General features: G+C 46.7%; 1 protein-coding gene across 1 annotated transcript in view; it reads right to left on the bottom strand.

Moving 5' to 3' along the window:
• The window catches only part of cpne2 (copine II), a 25,137-nt gene extending 8,493 nt beyond the window's left edge, over positions 1 to 16,644 (bottom strand). Inside the window, exons 1-14 of the mRNA XM_076993635.1 lie at positions 16,278 to 16,644; positions 12,635 to 12,837; positions 9,824 to 10,003; positions 9,473 to 9,547; positions 9,304 to 9,375; positions 9,115 to 9,198; positions 8,767 to 8,856; positions 8,574 to 8,672; positions 7,508 to 7,594; positions 6,902 to 6,961; positions 3,969 to 4,102; positions 3,773 to 3,827; positions 259 to 310; positions 1 to 102 (exon numbers count right to left, since the gene is read on the bottom strand). The exon at positions 1 to 102 is cut by the window's left edge and continues 32 nt beyond it. Coding sequence (XP_076849750.1) covers positions 1 to 102; positions 259 to 310; positions 3,773 to 3,827; positions 3,969 to 4,102; positions 6,902 to 6,961; positions 7,508 to 7,594; positions 8,574 to 8,672; positions 8,767 to 8,856; positions 9,115 to 9,198; positions 9,304 to 9,375; positions 9,473 to 9,547; positions 9,824 to 10,003; positions 12,635 to 12,808 — 1,264 coding nt within the window. The 5' untranslated portion in view covers positions 12,809 to 12,837; positions 16,278 to 16,644. The remainder of the gene's footprint in view (positions 103 to 258; positions 311 to 3,772; positions 3,828 to 3,968; positions 4,103 to 6,901; positions 6,962 to 7,507; positions 7,595 to 8,573; positions 8,673 to 8,766; positions 8,857 to 9,114; positions 9,199 to 9,303; positions 9,376 to 9,472; positions 9,548 to 9,823; positions 10,004 to 12,634; positions 12,838 to 16,277) is intronic.
• Between the last annotated feature and the right edge of the window lie 1,548 nt (positions 16,645 to 18,192).

The following is an 18,192-nucleotide window of genomic DNA, read 5'->3' as shown; positions in this document are numbered from 1 at the left end:
CGAATCGGGCCACGTGGCTGATGATGGGGGCAAAATTAGTGGGGCCGTAGAAGCGGATGTGGGGCAAACAGGTAGAGTAGGCCTGGACGATACCCTCCACACCTACACACACACGCACATACATACACACACACGCAAACAGCAAAGTCAATACTCATCAGGTCTACCTGTAGACTTCAGTTTGCCAACACTTGATTCTAAGGTATGAAAAACAGGACGTCTGTGTCTGAGACTAGAAGATGTATATGAGATTCTCACCTGCGCAGAACGGATTGGTGGGGTCAAAATTGATGGCAAACTCATGTGACACCTGGAATATCAGACAACAAATCCAATCAATGACATGACAAAACCATGTGAAGAGTTCTGAAAGGTCAAACAGGAAACAACAAACCCTTGAAGGAAGAGGACAGTATGGGCCAACCAGCACGTCCCTATTTATGTCCTGTCCATGGGTTTCCATGGCATGGGGATATGTAGCTTTATCATAAATCTCTGTATGTGTCTTTGCTCATCAAAGGAGAGTGAACTCCACTATATTTATCAGAAATGATTCATGATTCTGACATTTTTTGTATCACATTTTATGTGTTTTAACATAATTCCTTTAGTACTGGTTGCTAAGTAATAAACACACACGGTTAATGTCTTAAAGTGCACAGTCTGCTGTTTAATGGCTATTGTTAAAAGCAGAGAGGCCCCAGCGGGGGGCAGCACGCTCTCTGGTGACCCTGCTCTCACAGACCTGTTCTCACAGACCTGCTCCCGCTCGCAGACCTGCTCTCACAGACCTGCTCCCGCTCCAAGAGTCCCACTCTGGGAGGTCACAGTCTTCTTTCACTTCTAATCCTGCTTTCTCGGCCAACCCAGCGGGGGGTAGGGGGGCTTTTTGTGTGATGTACAAGTGTTGTGTTTAAAGGACATCACGCATTCCTGTCCATTCACTATCCTTCCCTCCCTCTCTCCATCCAGTCCTCCCCTTCCCTCCCTCCCTCACTTGTCCTTTTCATCAGTTCAGTGTCATGGCAACGCAGATGGAACAACAGTAGCATAATCGCTGGGATATGCATGTCTTGTACATTTTCTTCAACTCTCCATTCCTGACATTTCTGTCTGCACCCGATTTTTCTGCTACACTCTGATCATCTTCATTCACTCTCTCCTGGCACATCAACACACATTTCCTCCTCTCACTCTCTCTCTCTCTCTCACACACACACACACACACACACACACACACACACACACACACACACACACTCTGATTGTATACTGATTGTATACAGAATTTGGGTTTTGGGTATGATGGTATTTCGGTATACCATGGTACTTAAATATGGTATTGTAAAATGGTGACAGTATATTAAGTACAGTGGCCTTTTACCAAATTTGCAAACGGTGAATCTGATGGGAAGGGTAGGTAGGTAGGTAGAACACACCGGAAGTGCTTGTTGCTGAACTGTATGAAAATCAAACTAGTGGAGTTTGCAGCATGGACCAAGTCATGTTTTAGCTTGTTGGCATGCTGGAGCTAGCTAGCTTTGGAGGTTAATGAAAGTAATATTAATAAAAAAATAAGTGGACTAAAATGCTATCTAACTAGGTAGCTAACATTTATAGAAACTTACTTTCATTAATACTTTCATGTTAATTAAACTTTCACAAGTAAGTGGACTGCAGTCTGTCATTACTCCACAAATCCATAGCGCTGACATGTTATTTAAATAGGCTCCATTTCAGATCTTCATCGGATGGAGTATTTAAATGCTCAAAGTTTGTCTATGTAACACAGGGGATTCGGAGAGTGAAGGAGGCGTAGAGAGGCGAGGTTTAAACATTAACAGAATTAACAGAAATACATTTGGGGCCCGGGCTGGGGTAAAATGTTCAACATACAGACAACATACATGGAATGGATTTACGGGAACGACGTGGCATTATGAACAGAAACAAGGAACACGGCAAAATCCAAAAAAAGAGAGAAGAACTAAGTACAACATTAAACAAAATTAAGAACTAGAACAATTAAATAAAGATGCACAACAGCAATAAAGAAATATAAACGAAGAGCATGTGAATGGAAGCAGAGGAAACATAATACAACAGACCAGGTAAAAGTAGAGGACACACACAGGACATACATGAACATGTGAACACAGACCAGGTCAAAGTAGAGGACACACATACAGGACATACATGAACAAGAACACAGACCAGGTAAAAGTAGATGACACACACAGGACATACAAGAACATGTGAACACAGACCAGGTAAAAGTAGAGGACACACACAGGACATACATGAACATGTGAACACAGACCAGGTCAAAGTAGAGGACACACACAGGACATACATGAACAAGAACACAGACCAGGTAAAAGTAGAGGACACACACAGGACATACAAGAACATGTGAACACAGACCAGGTAAAAGTAGAGGACACACACACAGGACATACTTGAACATGTGAACACAGACCAGGTAAAAGTAGAGGACACACACACAGGACATACTTGAACATGTGAACACAGACCAGGTAAAAGTAGAGGACACACACACAGGACATACAAGAACATGTGAACACAGACCAGGTAAAAGTAGAGGACACACACAGGACATACATGAACATGTGAACACAGACCAGGTAAAAGTAGAGGACACACACACAGGACATACATGAACATGTGAACACAGACCAGGTAAAAGTAGAGGACACACACAGGACATACATGAACATGTGAACACAGACCAGGTAAAAGTAGAGGACACACACACAGGACATACATGAACATGTGAACACAGGCCAGGTAAAAGTAGAGGACACACACAGGACATACATGAACATGTGAACACAGACATCGGTGAATCGGTACACATGTCTGCGATTCGGCTGCACCGGTAGATTCAACGTGCATCGGGTTTAATTTGCGGGCGAATTTACGGTGTATCAACTCTAGCCTTTTTGCATTGGCAAATACCATGGTTAAATCGGGTGTTTTGTTTTCCAGTATCTAATCCTTATTCTAATCCTTATTCCCGAAACGTTCTTAGCGCTAAGTACTTCTTAACCTCATACGTTTCATACGAGGTTACGAAGTACTTAGTGCTACGAACGTTTCGGGAAACCCACCCCAGATGCATACATCCCTTAAATTGTTAGAGAGTAAAGTAGAATTGTGCTATTGAGTTAAGAAAACTGATGGGTTAGGCCAATACATCCTCAAACCTCAATTAACTGTATAGAATGATCACTTATCAAACCGAATCCTCATATAATAAGTCATATCGTTATCAAATCATTTTGAATCGCATCATATCGTGAACAGGAGTGATTTGTATCACATCGTATCGACAAGGGGTTTCAGAGTATCGCAGTTATATCGTTTCGGTGACAGTGCATCGAGATGTGTATCGAATCTACCTTAGTGGTGAAGATATACATCCTTAACATACACACACACACAATAGGGCATTAAGAACATGGGGTATATACACACACACACACACACAACAGGGCATTAAGAACACGGGGTATATATACACACACAATAGGGCATTAAGAACATGGGGTATATACACACACACACACAATAGGGCATTAAGAACATGGGGTATATATACGCAGAAAAAGCAAGAATGTAAACAGGACACTTCACCCCCCCCCCCCATATACCGCAGTATAATCTGAAGACGGTATGACAATATGAAAAAGTTACCGCCCAACCCAATGCTAAAGACACACCCCTCCACCCCCAGCGACGATCTTCTTACCTTCCAATCAGGTGGGAGCTGGGCTCCAAATCCAAGGGCGGGAAACATTTTGTCTCTGTGGACAGAGAGTGTAAACAAACACTCAACCCTCCTACCCTTATGATACCAGTGTCACTACGGAAACAATCATGTTCTTGAAGCAGGCCCGAGCCTCAGGAAGTGCAGTGTGTTAGCTGTGAGCAGCACGGGAACGTACGAGTCATAGTCCTGGATGATCTGGCCCACGGCCCAGATGGCGCTCAGATACTCGTTACTGCCCAGGGGGTTGATGTAGTGCAGGGAGGATGGCTCCCGGGGGTTGCCGTTGGACGCTGTGAAGTCAATGCCAACCTGGTGGTTACACACACACGAAAAAAGAAATTGTAAACGCATCTCAGAAGAAGGATGATCTAAGAATTCTATCTTCCTTACCATTACCCAAATTGGAGGAGTGAAGTGGGAACAGAGTGCAGACTATTAGTCTGGGAGTGTTGTGCAAAAGTAGTCCACTCACAGCACATTAGCTAGCGCTTCACCACTCCACCAGCAGTCAGAGGTGCCCGGGTTTTACACACACACACACACACACACACACACACACACACACACACACACACACACACACACACACACACACACACACACACACACACACACACACACACACACACACACACACACACACACACAGCACTTGTAGCTGCAGGCGTCACCTTAGTGTTCGTGAGACTTACAAGCCAGAGGCTGACAGCTCTACCTGGGCTGCCATGGGCAACCAGACTGCCACACATCCACCCTCCCGCCAAGCAGCCTCTAACCATCCCACAGGGGGAGCTCTCTGCTGCCCCAACCATCCCACAGGGGGAGCTCTCTGCTGCCCCAAGCAGCCCTGGCCCTCACTGCCTAACTACTTTCTATGCTGAACTGACGGATGAACAGTAGAGAGAGGAGTATAGGAGGCAGGAGAAGAGGAGAAGAGGAGAGAGAAGAAAATAAGTAATGACAGAATGAGGGTGCTACTGCGTGTGGCAAACCTCTCACAGCAGACTGAGGCCTCGCACACTCGCACACTCACTTGCACACACACCCATTGCTCATTATCTCAGTTTTGAGAAAAGTCAAAGTATATCACACAATTTCTTATGCATTTGTTTTTAGGTTCAAACCAATCACCAAGCGGCACTTGTGAGTTCCTTTTTGTGAACTCTTGACCTGAGGTCTTTATGTTGTGAAAGCAATCACTAGAATAGAATTTCTGAGGAAGAAAACCAGTACCTCGGACCATTCTGTGTCCTGGTATCAGCAACTAAATATTTCAACATTGTCCAGCTGTACTACCCAAACAGGAAGCTTCTCTAGATGCAGGCAGAATCAAGAGTTTCTGATATTTGATGACTGTTTTTATCTGTGAAATAATTCTCCCTAAGGAAGAACTGCCTGGATTTGGCACAGAAGCAAATGTGTTACAAAAGAGAACTTCTATATGTGTCTGATTCTGATTCTTAATAAAACAGTGTCCTAAGTGTCCACTCAACTATTAAAAGTGTCCACTCTCCCTATTAAAAAATCAAATGGCTGTCTACCAATCTGGGACCCTTTTGCCCCCCCATCCTCCTTAGTCTGCTCTCCTCCAGTTGACCCTCGACCCCCTGACGTCTTGCTTAGTGCCCTGTGCATTCTGCCGTTGAACCAGGCAGAGTTTGTCTGTAGCAGGAGGCAGACCTCAGATCACTAGCACATGGCAGACATGGTGGTGATCTGTTTTATCCTGCAGAGAGCTGAGTGCATGCACAGGCCTAGAAAAAGATCAGAGTGTCCCCCCACCCCGTGCTCACGGCTCGGATCTTTCTCCTCTACATCTCTCTCACTCTTCTTCTCCATCACATTTTTTCTTTCTCTCTCCCGCTTGTTCTCTCACTCCTCGTCTCACTGCCTCCTCTCTCTCTCTCTCCCTCTACTCTTTCTCTCTCCCTCCCTCCCGTTCTCTCACACCTCCTTGTCTCTCTTGCACTCACTCACTCTCTCTCTCTCTCTCTCTCTCTCTCTCTCTCTCTCTCTCTCACGCTCTCACTGTCTGTCTCCCTCTCACTCACTCTCTCTCTCTCTCTCTCTCTCTCTCTCTCTCTCTCTCTCTCTCTCTCTCTCTCTCTCTCTCTCTCGTGTGCAGAACAGAACAGAACAGATTAACGGGCTGAGGGGAGGGGGTTTCAGAACTGAGTTCCCAACATGTGATTATCTCTTCCTGACTTCTTCACAGAGAGAACTACACCCAGCAGGCGGGAGGGGCTACGGGACAGAGCCTGTTAGTCTAACCTTACACATTACTCCCTTTCTGACAACCTTTCCCATGGCACAATCACACAAACTCTGAACCTCCACACATTTTTCCGGTTTCCTTCCCAAATCAAATCTGGTACACAGAAGTGCCTCCGGGTCTGGAACGGTAGCCAAACAGGCTGGACAGCCCAGGGGTCTGCTGGGGTCCACATGGATTATGAGACTAGGTGGGACAAACACCCTGAAAGTGTTTCCTGTGGCCCCATCTCGCCATCCTTCCCCTCCTCTCTCATGGCCCTCCTGCACGGAACCCTGTCGCTATAGCAACCCATGCCTTTCACTCACTTTTGGTGTCATTTCCTCTTGGTGAGTTACATAAAAGATGATGAACAGAGGCTCCTCACTCAGACACTGTACACACACAAAAGCCCGAGAGGCACAGGCCTTCAGTACACACTCGCAATGCGCTCGAGGGCGCACGCACACACACACACACACACACACACACACACACACACACACACACACACACACACACACACACACGATTCTGAGACCTGGAACAGAACGTTCCAGCTCTGTGTGAGGTAAACATCCTCTTCATGAAAACGATATTAAATGACATCATAATACTACAGTGATGTCAGTGTGTGTAGCTGCCATTTCTAACATCCATCATCAGACATCCAACAGTGAATACAGCAGTATCTATATTATACACGTCGTCATAGAAGGCTTTTTACCATATGCACTTTGCATTCAAGAGAAAGTGCAGAGTTAATTAAAGGACTGTATACTGCACACATAGGGCCATGGTGCACAAGGAATTGTGGGTGAAATGTAATCCAGGACATGAAACACAACCATACTCACAGTAAACATTAGTTGACAGCCTCCCAGGATGTAGTCCAGAAATGAGTAATCCCTTGTTATCTGAAGAGCATGAGACAAAACACACGTTTTATCAGTCCCACGCTTCCTAGTAAAGCATCAATTCCTTCGCAGGACTGCACCAAACACGGACACCCTGATTCATATAGACCCCTGAAGGTGTGCGTCTCCGTGTGTGTGCATCTGATGCAAACTAAACTCATGCCAACTGAAAATAATTGAGAAGACACCCCCCACCCCCACCCACCCCGCAGAGGCAATTACGGTCCTGGCCGACCGAAGTGACAGGTGTTTCGTGCTGATATTAATATGTGCTGTTTAATGTGGGATTTAGAGCCATTATGTTAATCTCTGCCTAGAAGAGACACAGTTATTGTCAGCATAAAAATACTAATACAATAACAAATTATAATAAAAATGAATTAAATGAAGAGAATGCATGGAAAAAATGTCTTAATGAGCACATACATTATCAAAGCTTTGTACTCTGTTTTGGTGAATTCTAACAGGTGACTAATTGGTGGATTGGTGGGTGGGGTCAGGGGCAGACTGGGGCGGTACAGGGGGCGGGGCTATGCATTTAATTACCTTGCATGACTTTAGAATGATGACACCAGAGTTTTTGTAGTTCTTTTTCTTCTTCTGCTTTTTGGGATTAATGCATTCAAACTCCACCTGCAGCAGGAGAGAGGGTGATCGCGCTTAGTCCCGCCCACACAACTGGCTGGAGTGGGCAGCGGCGCAGCCGATTGGCCCCTCGCTCCCTGTGCGGAAGGGCAGACCAGAACCTGCAGCTTCCAGTCAGACTCACTTCTGGAGACTTCACGTTAAACTCTGTCTATGGGCCAAGTGTGTCAGAAGGCTTGTGTGCCGGGAGCCTCTGATGCATACGGGTCCCGTGTGTGTTCAGGAACAACTGCCTCCAGGCTCTGCCGATGTCTGGGGAGCTCTGACTGAGCTATGGCGGCACAGCGGTGCCGGATTACTGGACCGGGAGGAGGGGAGTAGAAATGACACAGCAGACTGGATCCATTTCAGAAACAACATGAACTCAACAGGCTGTAATGGCTGTAAAGGGGACTAGGCTGAAGCCTGCAAAAAAAAGGGGGGCGGGAGCTAAGGTAGCAGGCTCCGCCCTCTGCTGCTTTCTGCTAGTACACACACTGTGTCCAGAAAAACAAAAAGCAACAGTTAAATAAACAAGATCGATTTGGTTAAACAAGAACCATTTGGATCTCAAAAGAAGCCGTTACATTCTCTCTCTCTCTCTCGCTCACCGTTTCTCTCTCTTTCTCTCTCTCTCTAATTCCTTCCTTTACTCCTTTCTAACTCTCCCACTTTCAGTGATGCTCTCTACCTAGAACTGCCTGTGAGTCTCTCAGCTTCACTCTGTCAGATAATGAAGTGCAGACGGTATTCACACAGTACGCAGGAGGACAAGTGCCAAAAATCCATGCGAAATTAAGATCCTTTTGTGCACCTGTGCGTTACAGAACAAATGACTCCAGAATGCGGAAAACAGGTTAGTAGAGAGATCCTCTGGCTTCAGACCCAAAATGAGGCACAGAGATACCAGTGAGGCCCCAGTTGGGCAGGGTTAGTCCGGAGCAGACATGGTCAGGCAGGGTCAGGAAGGGTCAGGCTCCCAGCTCACCTCCACAGAGCTCTGCGCTTCACTCATTTTAGTGACCGTGGTCTGAAACTCTCCGATGAAGTCGTGACCTCCGTCATTGTCGTAGTCGTAGCACAGCACCTGAGGAAACACACACTCGGTCATGGCCCTGGCTCAGATGTACGGACACACATGTGCACAGAGTAAACGGTGCCCAGATGCTAGCTCCACCCACCTTGATGTTTCTGTCCACGTCGCCGTTACACAGAGAGATGAGTGGTACGGTGAAAGGTTTCCATACTGGATCCAGCGTGTTCTTTATCACCTGCCACACACAGTTGGATACACTGGAAGCTTGAAAAAATCTCGTCACCCAATAATTTCTCTAAAACCCTCCACACAATAAACACAGCTGTGGCCATTATCTAATGATTACAGAAAGCAATCATAAGCAATTGCTGCCACCAAGTCATCCACTGAAAACTATGAGGCACATATGCTAGTTATGCTATGGTAGCGTACACTGTCCAGTAGCCTACAGGACTAGCGTTAGCAGGATGAGTGTTAGCAGGACGCCCGCTACCTCTGTTCTGTGGACCAGCATCCATTTTCCGTCCTCCCCTTGTTTGTGGAACTCCAAGTAAGGGTCTGATTTACCAAAGAAATCCTGAATTGAATACAAGAATGATTCTTTCAGTCTGGTTGAGCCTCAGGAAGCTGAGATCTACCTGAAGATCTGACCACAAGAATGAAATGAAACGCTTCTGCCCACCTTTTTATCCAACTTCCTCCCACACATGGACAGGGTGATGATTCTGTTGTCCGAGAGCTCTTGGGCCGTTATCTTGAACAAACACAACCCTAAAGTGAGGCCAGTTGATACACCAAATATACTCAAATGCTGGTAAAACACTGATCAGAGTCAGGTTCTGCGGTCTTACGGTGACGGCTCCCTTCCCCGCTGGTTTGCCATTGGCCAAGATGAGAGGTCTATGAAGCTTCTTATTGGACACAATCTGTGTGGTGAAAGAAAAGCCAGACTAAACCATACTGAAGCATACACACAGATGTTAGCTGTGTAGACTACAGCTAAGGGAGAGATTACCTAAGGTAGTCGGGACTAAAAGAAGGAAAAGCAGGGTCGATTTAAGCTCATTAGCTAATGTTGCTTTGGGAGCTGCATCCATGAAATATTGATCTGGTACTGGTGAGTGTCTGGAGTGGATAGATTTAGGCCTCCTACATCGATGGGTTTGGGCTTGTTCACTGGAAGCGAGGAGGAGATGGCATACCACACCCAGCGTGCAGATGAACTCTCCCAGGAAGTCGTGCTCATAGAGCTGGCTGCTGCACTTGTCTTCGTCGAACACGGCAAACTTGAGCTTCTGCACCTCCTCAAAGTGGTAGTCCACCTGGAACTTCACCCCGAACACCGGATTCAGGTTGTTCACCGCCGTCTCTGTTCGACCGAGCTGCAGCACGGCGGGGGCGAGAGGAGAGGAGTTAGTCATGTTGCCCCCCTGAAGAAGAGCAGGCGACGCGCGCACGTGAGACGATGTCCGCACGTGAGACGATGTCCGCACATGGGATGACGTGTGCACGTGAGGGTTTCGTTCAGGGAAGGCTGGGCTGTATCGACCGGCGCCTCCTCTGGGCTGCGTGTTGTCACGTCTGCGTGGAGCAGAATAGCGCGTTTCCAGAGAAAAGGAACAGACATGCCAAATATAGCTTACTGTGAAGTTAAAATGGGAGGATGTGACTGAAGTAACAGGGTGGCATTCTGGGACATCAGAGATGTAGGGCATACATAGAAAGAGAGTGAAAGAAAGTGAAAGAGTGAGAGAGAGAGAAATGGAGGAAGAGGAGGATGAGAGGAAGCACAGAGAAGGAGTGAATGAGTCTGAAGAGTAGCAGATCAACTGCAATCCATTGATTCACTGTTTGCCAGCAGGAAAAACACGACACACATTCCTGTTGGTGAAGTAATCAAAATCAATATGAAAATACGCAGAATGTGTTTACACACACAAACATGCAGATGTATCTGTAGCCAAGCAGGGCCCTGGATATCACTTAACATATGGGTTGAGATGTTCTGCTGTTAGACAAAGTCCACAGATCTGAGGTAGACCTGCCACCCTTCTGTGTGTGTGTGAGAGTGAGAAAGAAAGAAGAAGTGAAAGAAGAGTCAGAGTGAGAGAGAGACAAAACGGTTTGATGGTGTCAGCACCATTCTCTCATCATAGCTACGGATTCACTGATCACGGGTCAGTGTACACGGTTGTTGCTCAGTGTACACGGCTGTTCAGTGGCTGTACAGATTAGCAGCTTCACCAGTGTTTTAGAAAGCACAATCTCTGCTGGCTCAGACTGATTACACCCATGTATACAAAGAGAGCTATGTATCTGTTCACATGCACACACACACACACACACACACGCACCCACACACTTACAGAAACGGCTATATATCTACTCACAGCACACAAATGTCGTCAAACAGGACATTTTTATTTATTTCTCATTTACTTCTTTATAGTTTAGTTGTTTTTTTGCTCTCTGCAGCCGCTGTATCTGACAGGCGACTGTGTCCAGCACCCCACAGGTCAGTTCAAGCAGGGGTGCACTCGGGCATCAGGGCTCTCCCGGCTACACTCTGTCTGTGAACTCTGTCTGTGGCGCGTGACCTTTTCTGGGAGGTGCCGGTGTTAGAGTCTAAACATGCTCAGACACGCACGCGGCGGCCATCTCCGAGTACTCCAGAGGGCAGGATTTTGCACAGGATAATCAGGCAACCATGAGCGAAGAGTGTTAATCACGAGATCAAGGTGGTAAAGTCCTTTATGAAGGTTCAAACTGTGCGTGTGCATGAAACACACTGTGTGCGCACACACCCCACACTGTGTACGAATACTCATCCCCCCACACTCATACATGCACACACACCACACTTTGTCAATTTGAAGTATTACACACCATAAATCCACTTTTTCTTTGGCCAAACCAAAGTTTTCTATAGACATCTATTACTGTCCTCCTTTCAGGACAATTTCATTATAACCCACCGTTCACCAACACACACACACACACACACACACACACACACTTACAACACCCCCCTCCCCGAGATGCATCTCACCATGTATCTTGTTTTAAAAGCAGGAGTATTTTGTTTCCCATGTTGTTGCCATGGTTACAGAGCACCGAGAAACACTGATTTCATGTTCAGGTTTGCACTATTGACCATCAGCGGATGCCCAGAGATATCACAGAACTCAGAGCACGGACACACACACACACACACACACATACACACACACACACATTCACACACACAAACACACAATTCACTCCACTTTTCTAGGGTTTTTGTTCACACAAAGCATTCTGACTGAGTGAGGACAAAGTGCATGCTAGACCTCCTTCTGCATGGCACTAGCTCTCCCCTCCCCTCCCCTCCATTCCCCTCTCCTCTCCTCCCTTCCAGTCTCATTCCCTCCCCTCCATTCTCTCCCCTCCCCTCCCTTCCCTCCCCTCCATTCTCTCCCCTCCCCTCCCTTCCCTCCCCTCCATTCTCTCCCCTCCCCTCCATTCCCTTCTCCTCTCCTCCCTTCCCTTCCCTCCCCTCCATTCCCTTCTCCTCTCCTCCCTTCCCTTCCCTCCCCTCCATTCTCTCCCCTCTCCTCCCTCCCCTCCCCTCCATTCCCCTCTCCTCTCCTCCCTTCCAGTCTCATTCCCTCCCCTCCATTCTCTCCCCTCTCCTCCCTTCCCTCCCCTCCATTCCCTTCTCCTCTCCTCCCTTCCCTTCCCTCCCCTCCATTCTCTCCCCTCCCCTCCCCTCCCTTCCCTCCCCTCCATTCTCTCCCCTCTCCTCCCTTCCCTCCCCTCCATTCCCTTCTCCTCTCCTCCTTCCATCCCCTCCCCTCCCGTCAGACCTTGTACTCATTCTCTTCCCCCCCTCCTAAAGCTCGGCTGCTCCTCCTTCTGTCCTTCCCCCCCCCCCCTCCCCATCAATCCACACTTCACTCTTCCAACCTGCATGCCACACCCACTTCCCCCAAGCCCCTCCCCACCAGACTGCAAGGGGCGGGGACTTGCCACACCTCCACCCAGCTGCCATCCACCTCCTGGAAGAGCACGCAGAAGGGATCGGACTTGGAGGCCACGTCGCGGTCCAGCAGGTTCATGCAGCACACCGAGAGCTCCACCTTGGTGATGCAGTGTTGGGGGCCAAAGGCAGGGCCCGCGTCCTGCCCCGAGCCCATCGTATACGCCATGCAGGCTGGAGTCCCTCCTCTCCCACACCCTGCAGACACAACACATCATGGCAGCACATTACAGTACAGCACACAGCCGGGACATGCTTAATAACACAACACCTATCCCCAGAGGGAGGGTGTTGAGGCCAGCCGTCATCACCCTGCTAGCATTATCCAGTGCTGGTCTCTGTTAATGGCACTTTATGGCCTCTGCAGTAGTTTAGTGTTATAGTTTGTATTAATTATTGCAGCACTGCATCAAATTGTGTCATACACTAGTTGACAGGTGGTAGAAATGACAAAATAATGTAAAACAAATACATAATTGATAGAAGGAGCTATTCAAATTGCATGCATCTCAACACAATTTTAACTTTAAATTTGAACAATTTTACTCATATGAATAAAATGATGACAAAACCACCAAGATAAGAAAAAGAAAATTACAAATTATTTTTTCAATACTTGCAGAGGCTATCTGACTACCTAAAGTGAAATATACAAATGTTTTTTTTTTTATTCATAAAAATGTGAAATTAACTTTTGACTCTCTTTCTCTCACTCATGCACAGACAAAACACCTGAATAAATACATTCATCCATATACACACACAGAACAAGAACGTCATGGCAGGACATGAGAAACACAGCGAGGGCTCCTGTTGCTAAGATACTGATGTACTAATGTCTTTCTGCCCATGTTAGTGTCACTAACCATAAATAGGCTACGACCACCATAGACTGAGAATACAAACATGGTTGATTAATATTCCTGCTACACGGAGTCAATCCATGCCACAACACAAACCTGTGCCAAATTATGTTTGGGCATAAACACATATTAACATGTACACAAAGGCGAAAAATCTTGGCTTTGCCAATTACATTTCTGTCATCAAGCAGAGGTCCCAACACAGCTCCTGAAAGCAGCACACAGAGCCGTGTGTGGCTGGTCTATGTAGGGCAGAGAGAGGTACAGAAGACCTCATGCCCTATCTCACCAAGTATTCATTTCTTCTGAGGTCAGCGACCACACAGTAGTTAAAGCAACATACCAACTGCAGTGAGAGATGAAGACTTCACAGACAAGCAAACTGAAGAGACAACCTGTTACAAACCAGACCGGCAGAGGCAGAAACCCTCACGGGCTCCAGATCTCCAGAGTCGGTCATGTAGCCACAGCGTAGTGTGTTGAGGCAGCACTGTCCACCCAGGTGTCCACTGGGACTTTACACTGCAAACGTTTATTCCACAACAGCATCCTGACATCATACAGGCAGCACAAACTTCAGTTCGCCTAAAATTCATATGGCTGTTTGGTTTAAACCTCAATACCTGCGTGACTTTACAGGCTACATATTTTTAAATGAGTACAAACCAAAACATGGCAGTATTAAAGTATTATAGGGTTTGACTTTTAAAGTATTAGAAGGAAGCAGAGCTGAAAGCAGATCTCACCCAAACACCCCATACTGTCCAGAGTTACACACTTAAGGTCCTCAGAGGCTCAGGACGGCCTTTATACACACCCTCACATGGATAAGTACCACTGGTAGAGTAATCATATATTTCCCCATGTTTTACCTCTGACACATTCTCAGTCCTGGATTCCAGACACAACAGCAAGCTTTAGCACCGCACCGCACACACACACACACACACACACACACACACACACACACACACACACACACACACAGAACCCACCCATCCATGGTCATAGTGGAAACTCTGTCTCACATTCACCAAAGACACAGCATAAACAGCACTTACACCATTGGCAGTTCCATGCTTACGCACCTGCCTGCCTCTAGTGCGGCAACACCACACAAGCCTCCATTCTGTATACAACCCCTGGCTCCTAGACTCCCAGCAGCCTAGCACTGTGTGCACCAAGCACTGAAGGTGTTAAAGAAGGATTTTTAAAATCTAATTTGTGTCTGATTTCTTAGGACAGGCAACACTACCTTCGCCATATAGCTTGGAAGCACCTCAAAAAGCAAAATGTGTTTGGTTCAGCCCAAAGAAATTTCTGGGAATTTTGGTCAAACATAAATCCCCATGTCCTTAAAATCTCAGAGGATGTGTTGTGTTCTGTGTGTGTGTGTGTATGAGAGAGAGAGAGAGAGAGAGAGAGAGAGAGAGAGAGAGAGAGAGAGAGAGATTATAACGTGTGAATCTGTGTGATGCACAGACTAATTATATATAAATCCAAAGTGCCTTTGGATAGCAATCATGCCCAAGTTGTGCCTTCCTGTCTCCGTTGCCATATGCTGTTATAATACAATTCAAAAGTATAAGAAGGAAGGTGCGTTTTAGATGCAACAAATTTGAAAACATAAAACAGACTAATGAAGAGACCGTGTTGCAGTGACAGCGGTCCCCACACATCCACATACGCTGTTTACGTATGTTCCTGCGTTACACAATCCTTTACATGGATGATCATGAATTCTTGATTACTGAGACTAACACACGAATTTCAGGCATTCACTGTAATCGAGGAAGAGGGCCTACGGTGTAAGGATAGAGTATTTAAGGAACGGGAGATTGATACGGAGTCAATTATGTTCCCGTGCTTTAAATACAATTCCTTCTGTTGACTTCTGGTTCTGTTGGACCCCATTTAATTGCTTTTCACCTGTTTTGCGCCGAGACGTGCCGCTGCGATAATTGTTATTCTCGCATTCAAAATGGAAGCCACTTTATTCTGAAGCATGATGCACTTTAAAGTCATTAGGTTACTCGCATATTTCCCGCCCAGTCAAGCGGGTCTTTGGAGACTCCCCAAAGAACCAGCGACTCCAGCATCTACGCCAACAGGTGAAGAACTAGATCACGGACGCGCTGTCAAAGAACAGCGTCCGTTTCGTCCGTGTCAGGCGTAATTCAGCGCTTCGTCCGTTGCGCTGTCAGTTGTCTGGTCTCTGAGGTGTTTTCGCCCATCCCTCACAGACCTAACCGCACACGCACCGTGAAGACATGACATCCTGCTCACCGTGCCATATTAAAACAATAGAAGACACAACCCGACCAAGCAGGATGAGGGTTAAAACAGAAGGTGTTAAAGCAAGCAAACAAATAGCCTACACAAACTTATTTAACGGAGATGGTCAATTAGAATGACAGTGAGTTGATTTTTCCATTTCTGTAAATAACACGTTTGGGGGGGGGGGGGACAGCTTAGGAAATCAAGTACAAAGGGCAGGAAGACATGCCGTTAAGGATCTTGCTAAAGTATTTTTCTCGTACTTAAATTACCATTGAGGGTTTTTTGCAGGTACTGCACGTTTCCGCCAGTTTGCGGTCACATGTGTTGCGTTTGTGCAGGGGAGAATCATCCCTTCTGAACGCAACTTCTCCATTACGTCTTTATACCCCCTGCAAGTTCGGATGCTCCCTGAGGTTGTTCTCCACACGCACACCCTCGCCTTACACCCAAATGTCTAAAATACACTTACTTTCATGTAGGAATTTGGTCACTCACCGCTTAAAGGCTGCTCCGAATAGATCTGTCTACTTTTCTTTAGCGAGTTCTCTCACTCTTCGTCAATATCGCGCAGCAGCACGCTGTCACACCAGGCTCGGTGCGGCTCGGGTCCAAACCGCATGCAGCAGTCGCAACGCAAACGGGTGGAACGTGAAAAGTTGCGATCCCTCGAGCTGACGGGTCATTCCAGCAGCCCGCGGGTGGGTGGGGTAGTCGCACACCCCTGACAGCCTCCACCCGCACGACAGCGATCAGCTACCGCCTCACACAAGAGTTTAGTGGTTCACACGGTTCCAACTCCGCCTGGTTGTACGATGCTGTGAAGTCGGGGGGTTTGGCACAACACCATGCAGAGCTCGACAATTTGACATTACACACTAAACAGGGGCAGCTACAAGCCCATGTCTTCATGCTTTTGGTAAAATGATTTATTACTTTTGATTCAGGCAAGCGAAAAATCGTTATTATTGATCCGTCTGAACCACCTGTTGTTGATCGAATCAATCAAAATAGAAATAGTGTATTTTTTAACAAATCGGTAACAGTGTTGCTGCAGTTGTTGAATTACAATAAATCGCGAAGTCCGTGTTACCAATAAATCTCTTCCTTTGACTCAACCTCTACACATTTAGAATGGTTTTTGAATGAGCTTATGTGCTTCTGGGGACATGCTTATCACCATCATATTCACTAATACAATCTTCTCCAAAATCAAATTAGTCACCGTATGAATGAGGGAATTAAATGTTTATCCGTTTCTGAAACGCAAATTGGAGATTGAGAGACAGAATCTAATTGCCGTATTGCTGCAGCGCCATCTAGAGGTACAATCACTGAAAACACGATCATGCTTTAATAATATAAATATTAAATGTGCACTAATGACAGAAGGTAAAGGTAAAAACTACGAATATTGTAGAGAAAGAATGAATGAAAAGACCTTCCAACTGTCTTGAGTCTCACATTCAGGGATGTGTGGTCACGTGATCAACACAGCACAACTGCTGGTATTGCATGAAGTGGCTCAGGACTGGTATCGGGTTACTTACGTAAACACGGGATAAGGTGTGTGGACTGGTGCAGGAGAGACGTCTAAACACAAGGTGAGGTGTGGGGACAGGTGCAGAAGAGACATATAAACACAGGGTGAGGTGTGTGGACAGGTACAGAAAGACGTCTAAACACGGGATGAGTTGTGGGGACAGGTGCAGAAGACACATATAAACACAGGGTGAGGTGTGGGGACAGGTACAGAAGAGACATATAAACACAGGGTGAGGTGTGGGGACAGGTACAGAAGAGACATATAAACACAGGGTGAGGTGTGGGGACAGGTACAGAAGAGACATATAAACACAGGGTGAGGTGTGGGGACAGGTACAGAAGAGACGTCTAAACACAGGGTGAGGTGTGGGGACAGGTACAGAAGAGACGTCTAAACACAGGGTGAGGTGTGGGGACAGGTACAGAAGAGACATATAAACACAGGGTGAGGTGTGGGGACAGGTACAGAAGAGACATATAAACACAGGGTGAGGTGTGGGGACAGGTACAGAAGAGACATATAAACACAGGGTGAGGTGTGGGGACAGGTACAGAAGAGACATATAAACACAGGGTGGTGTGTGTGGACAGGTGCAGGAGAGACGTCTAAACAGGATGAGTTGTGGGGACAGGTGCAGGAGAGACATGTAAACAGGATGAGTTGTGGGGACAGGTACAGGAGAGACGTCTAAACAGGATGAGTTGTGGGGACAGGTGCAGGAGAGACATGTAAACAGGATGAGTTGTGGGGACAGGTGCAGGATAGACGTCTAAACACGGGATGAGGTGTGTGGACAGGTACAGGAGAGACGTGTAAACACTGAATGCTGGACCCAATGAGACCCTGTGTCATCAGTAACAACATACA

Source organism: Brachyhypopomus gauderio, unplaced genomic scaffold (assembly GCF_052324685.1).
Source record: "Brachyhypopomus gauderio isolate BG-103 unplaced genomic scaffold, BGAUD_0.2 sc118, whole genome shotgun sequence".
Classification (NCBI taxonomy): Eukaryota; Metazoa; Chordata; class Actinopteri; order Gymnotiformes; family Hypopomidae; genus Brachyhypopomus; species Brachyhypopomus gauderio.
This window is presented reverse-complemented; position numbering and strand designations above follow the sequence as displayed.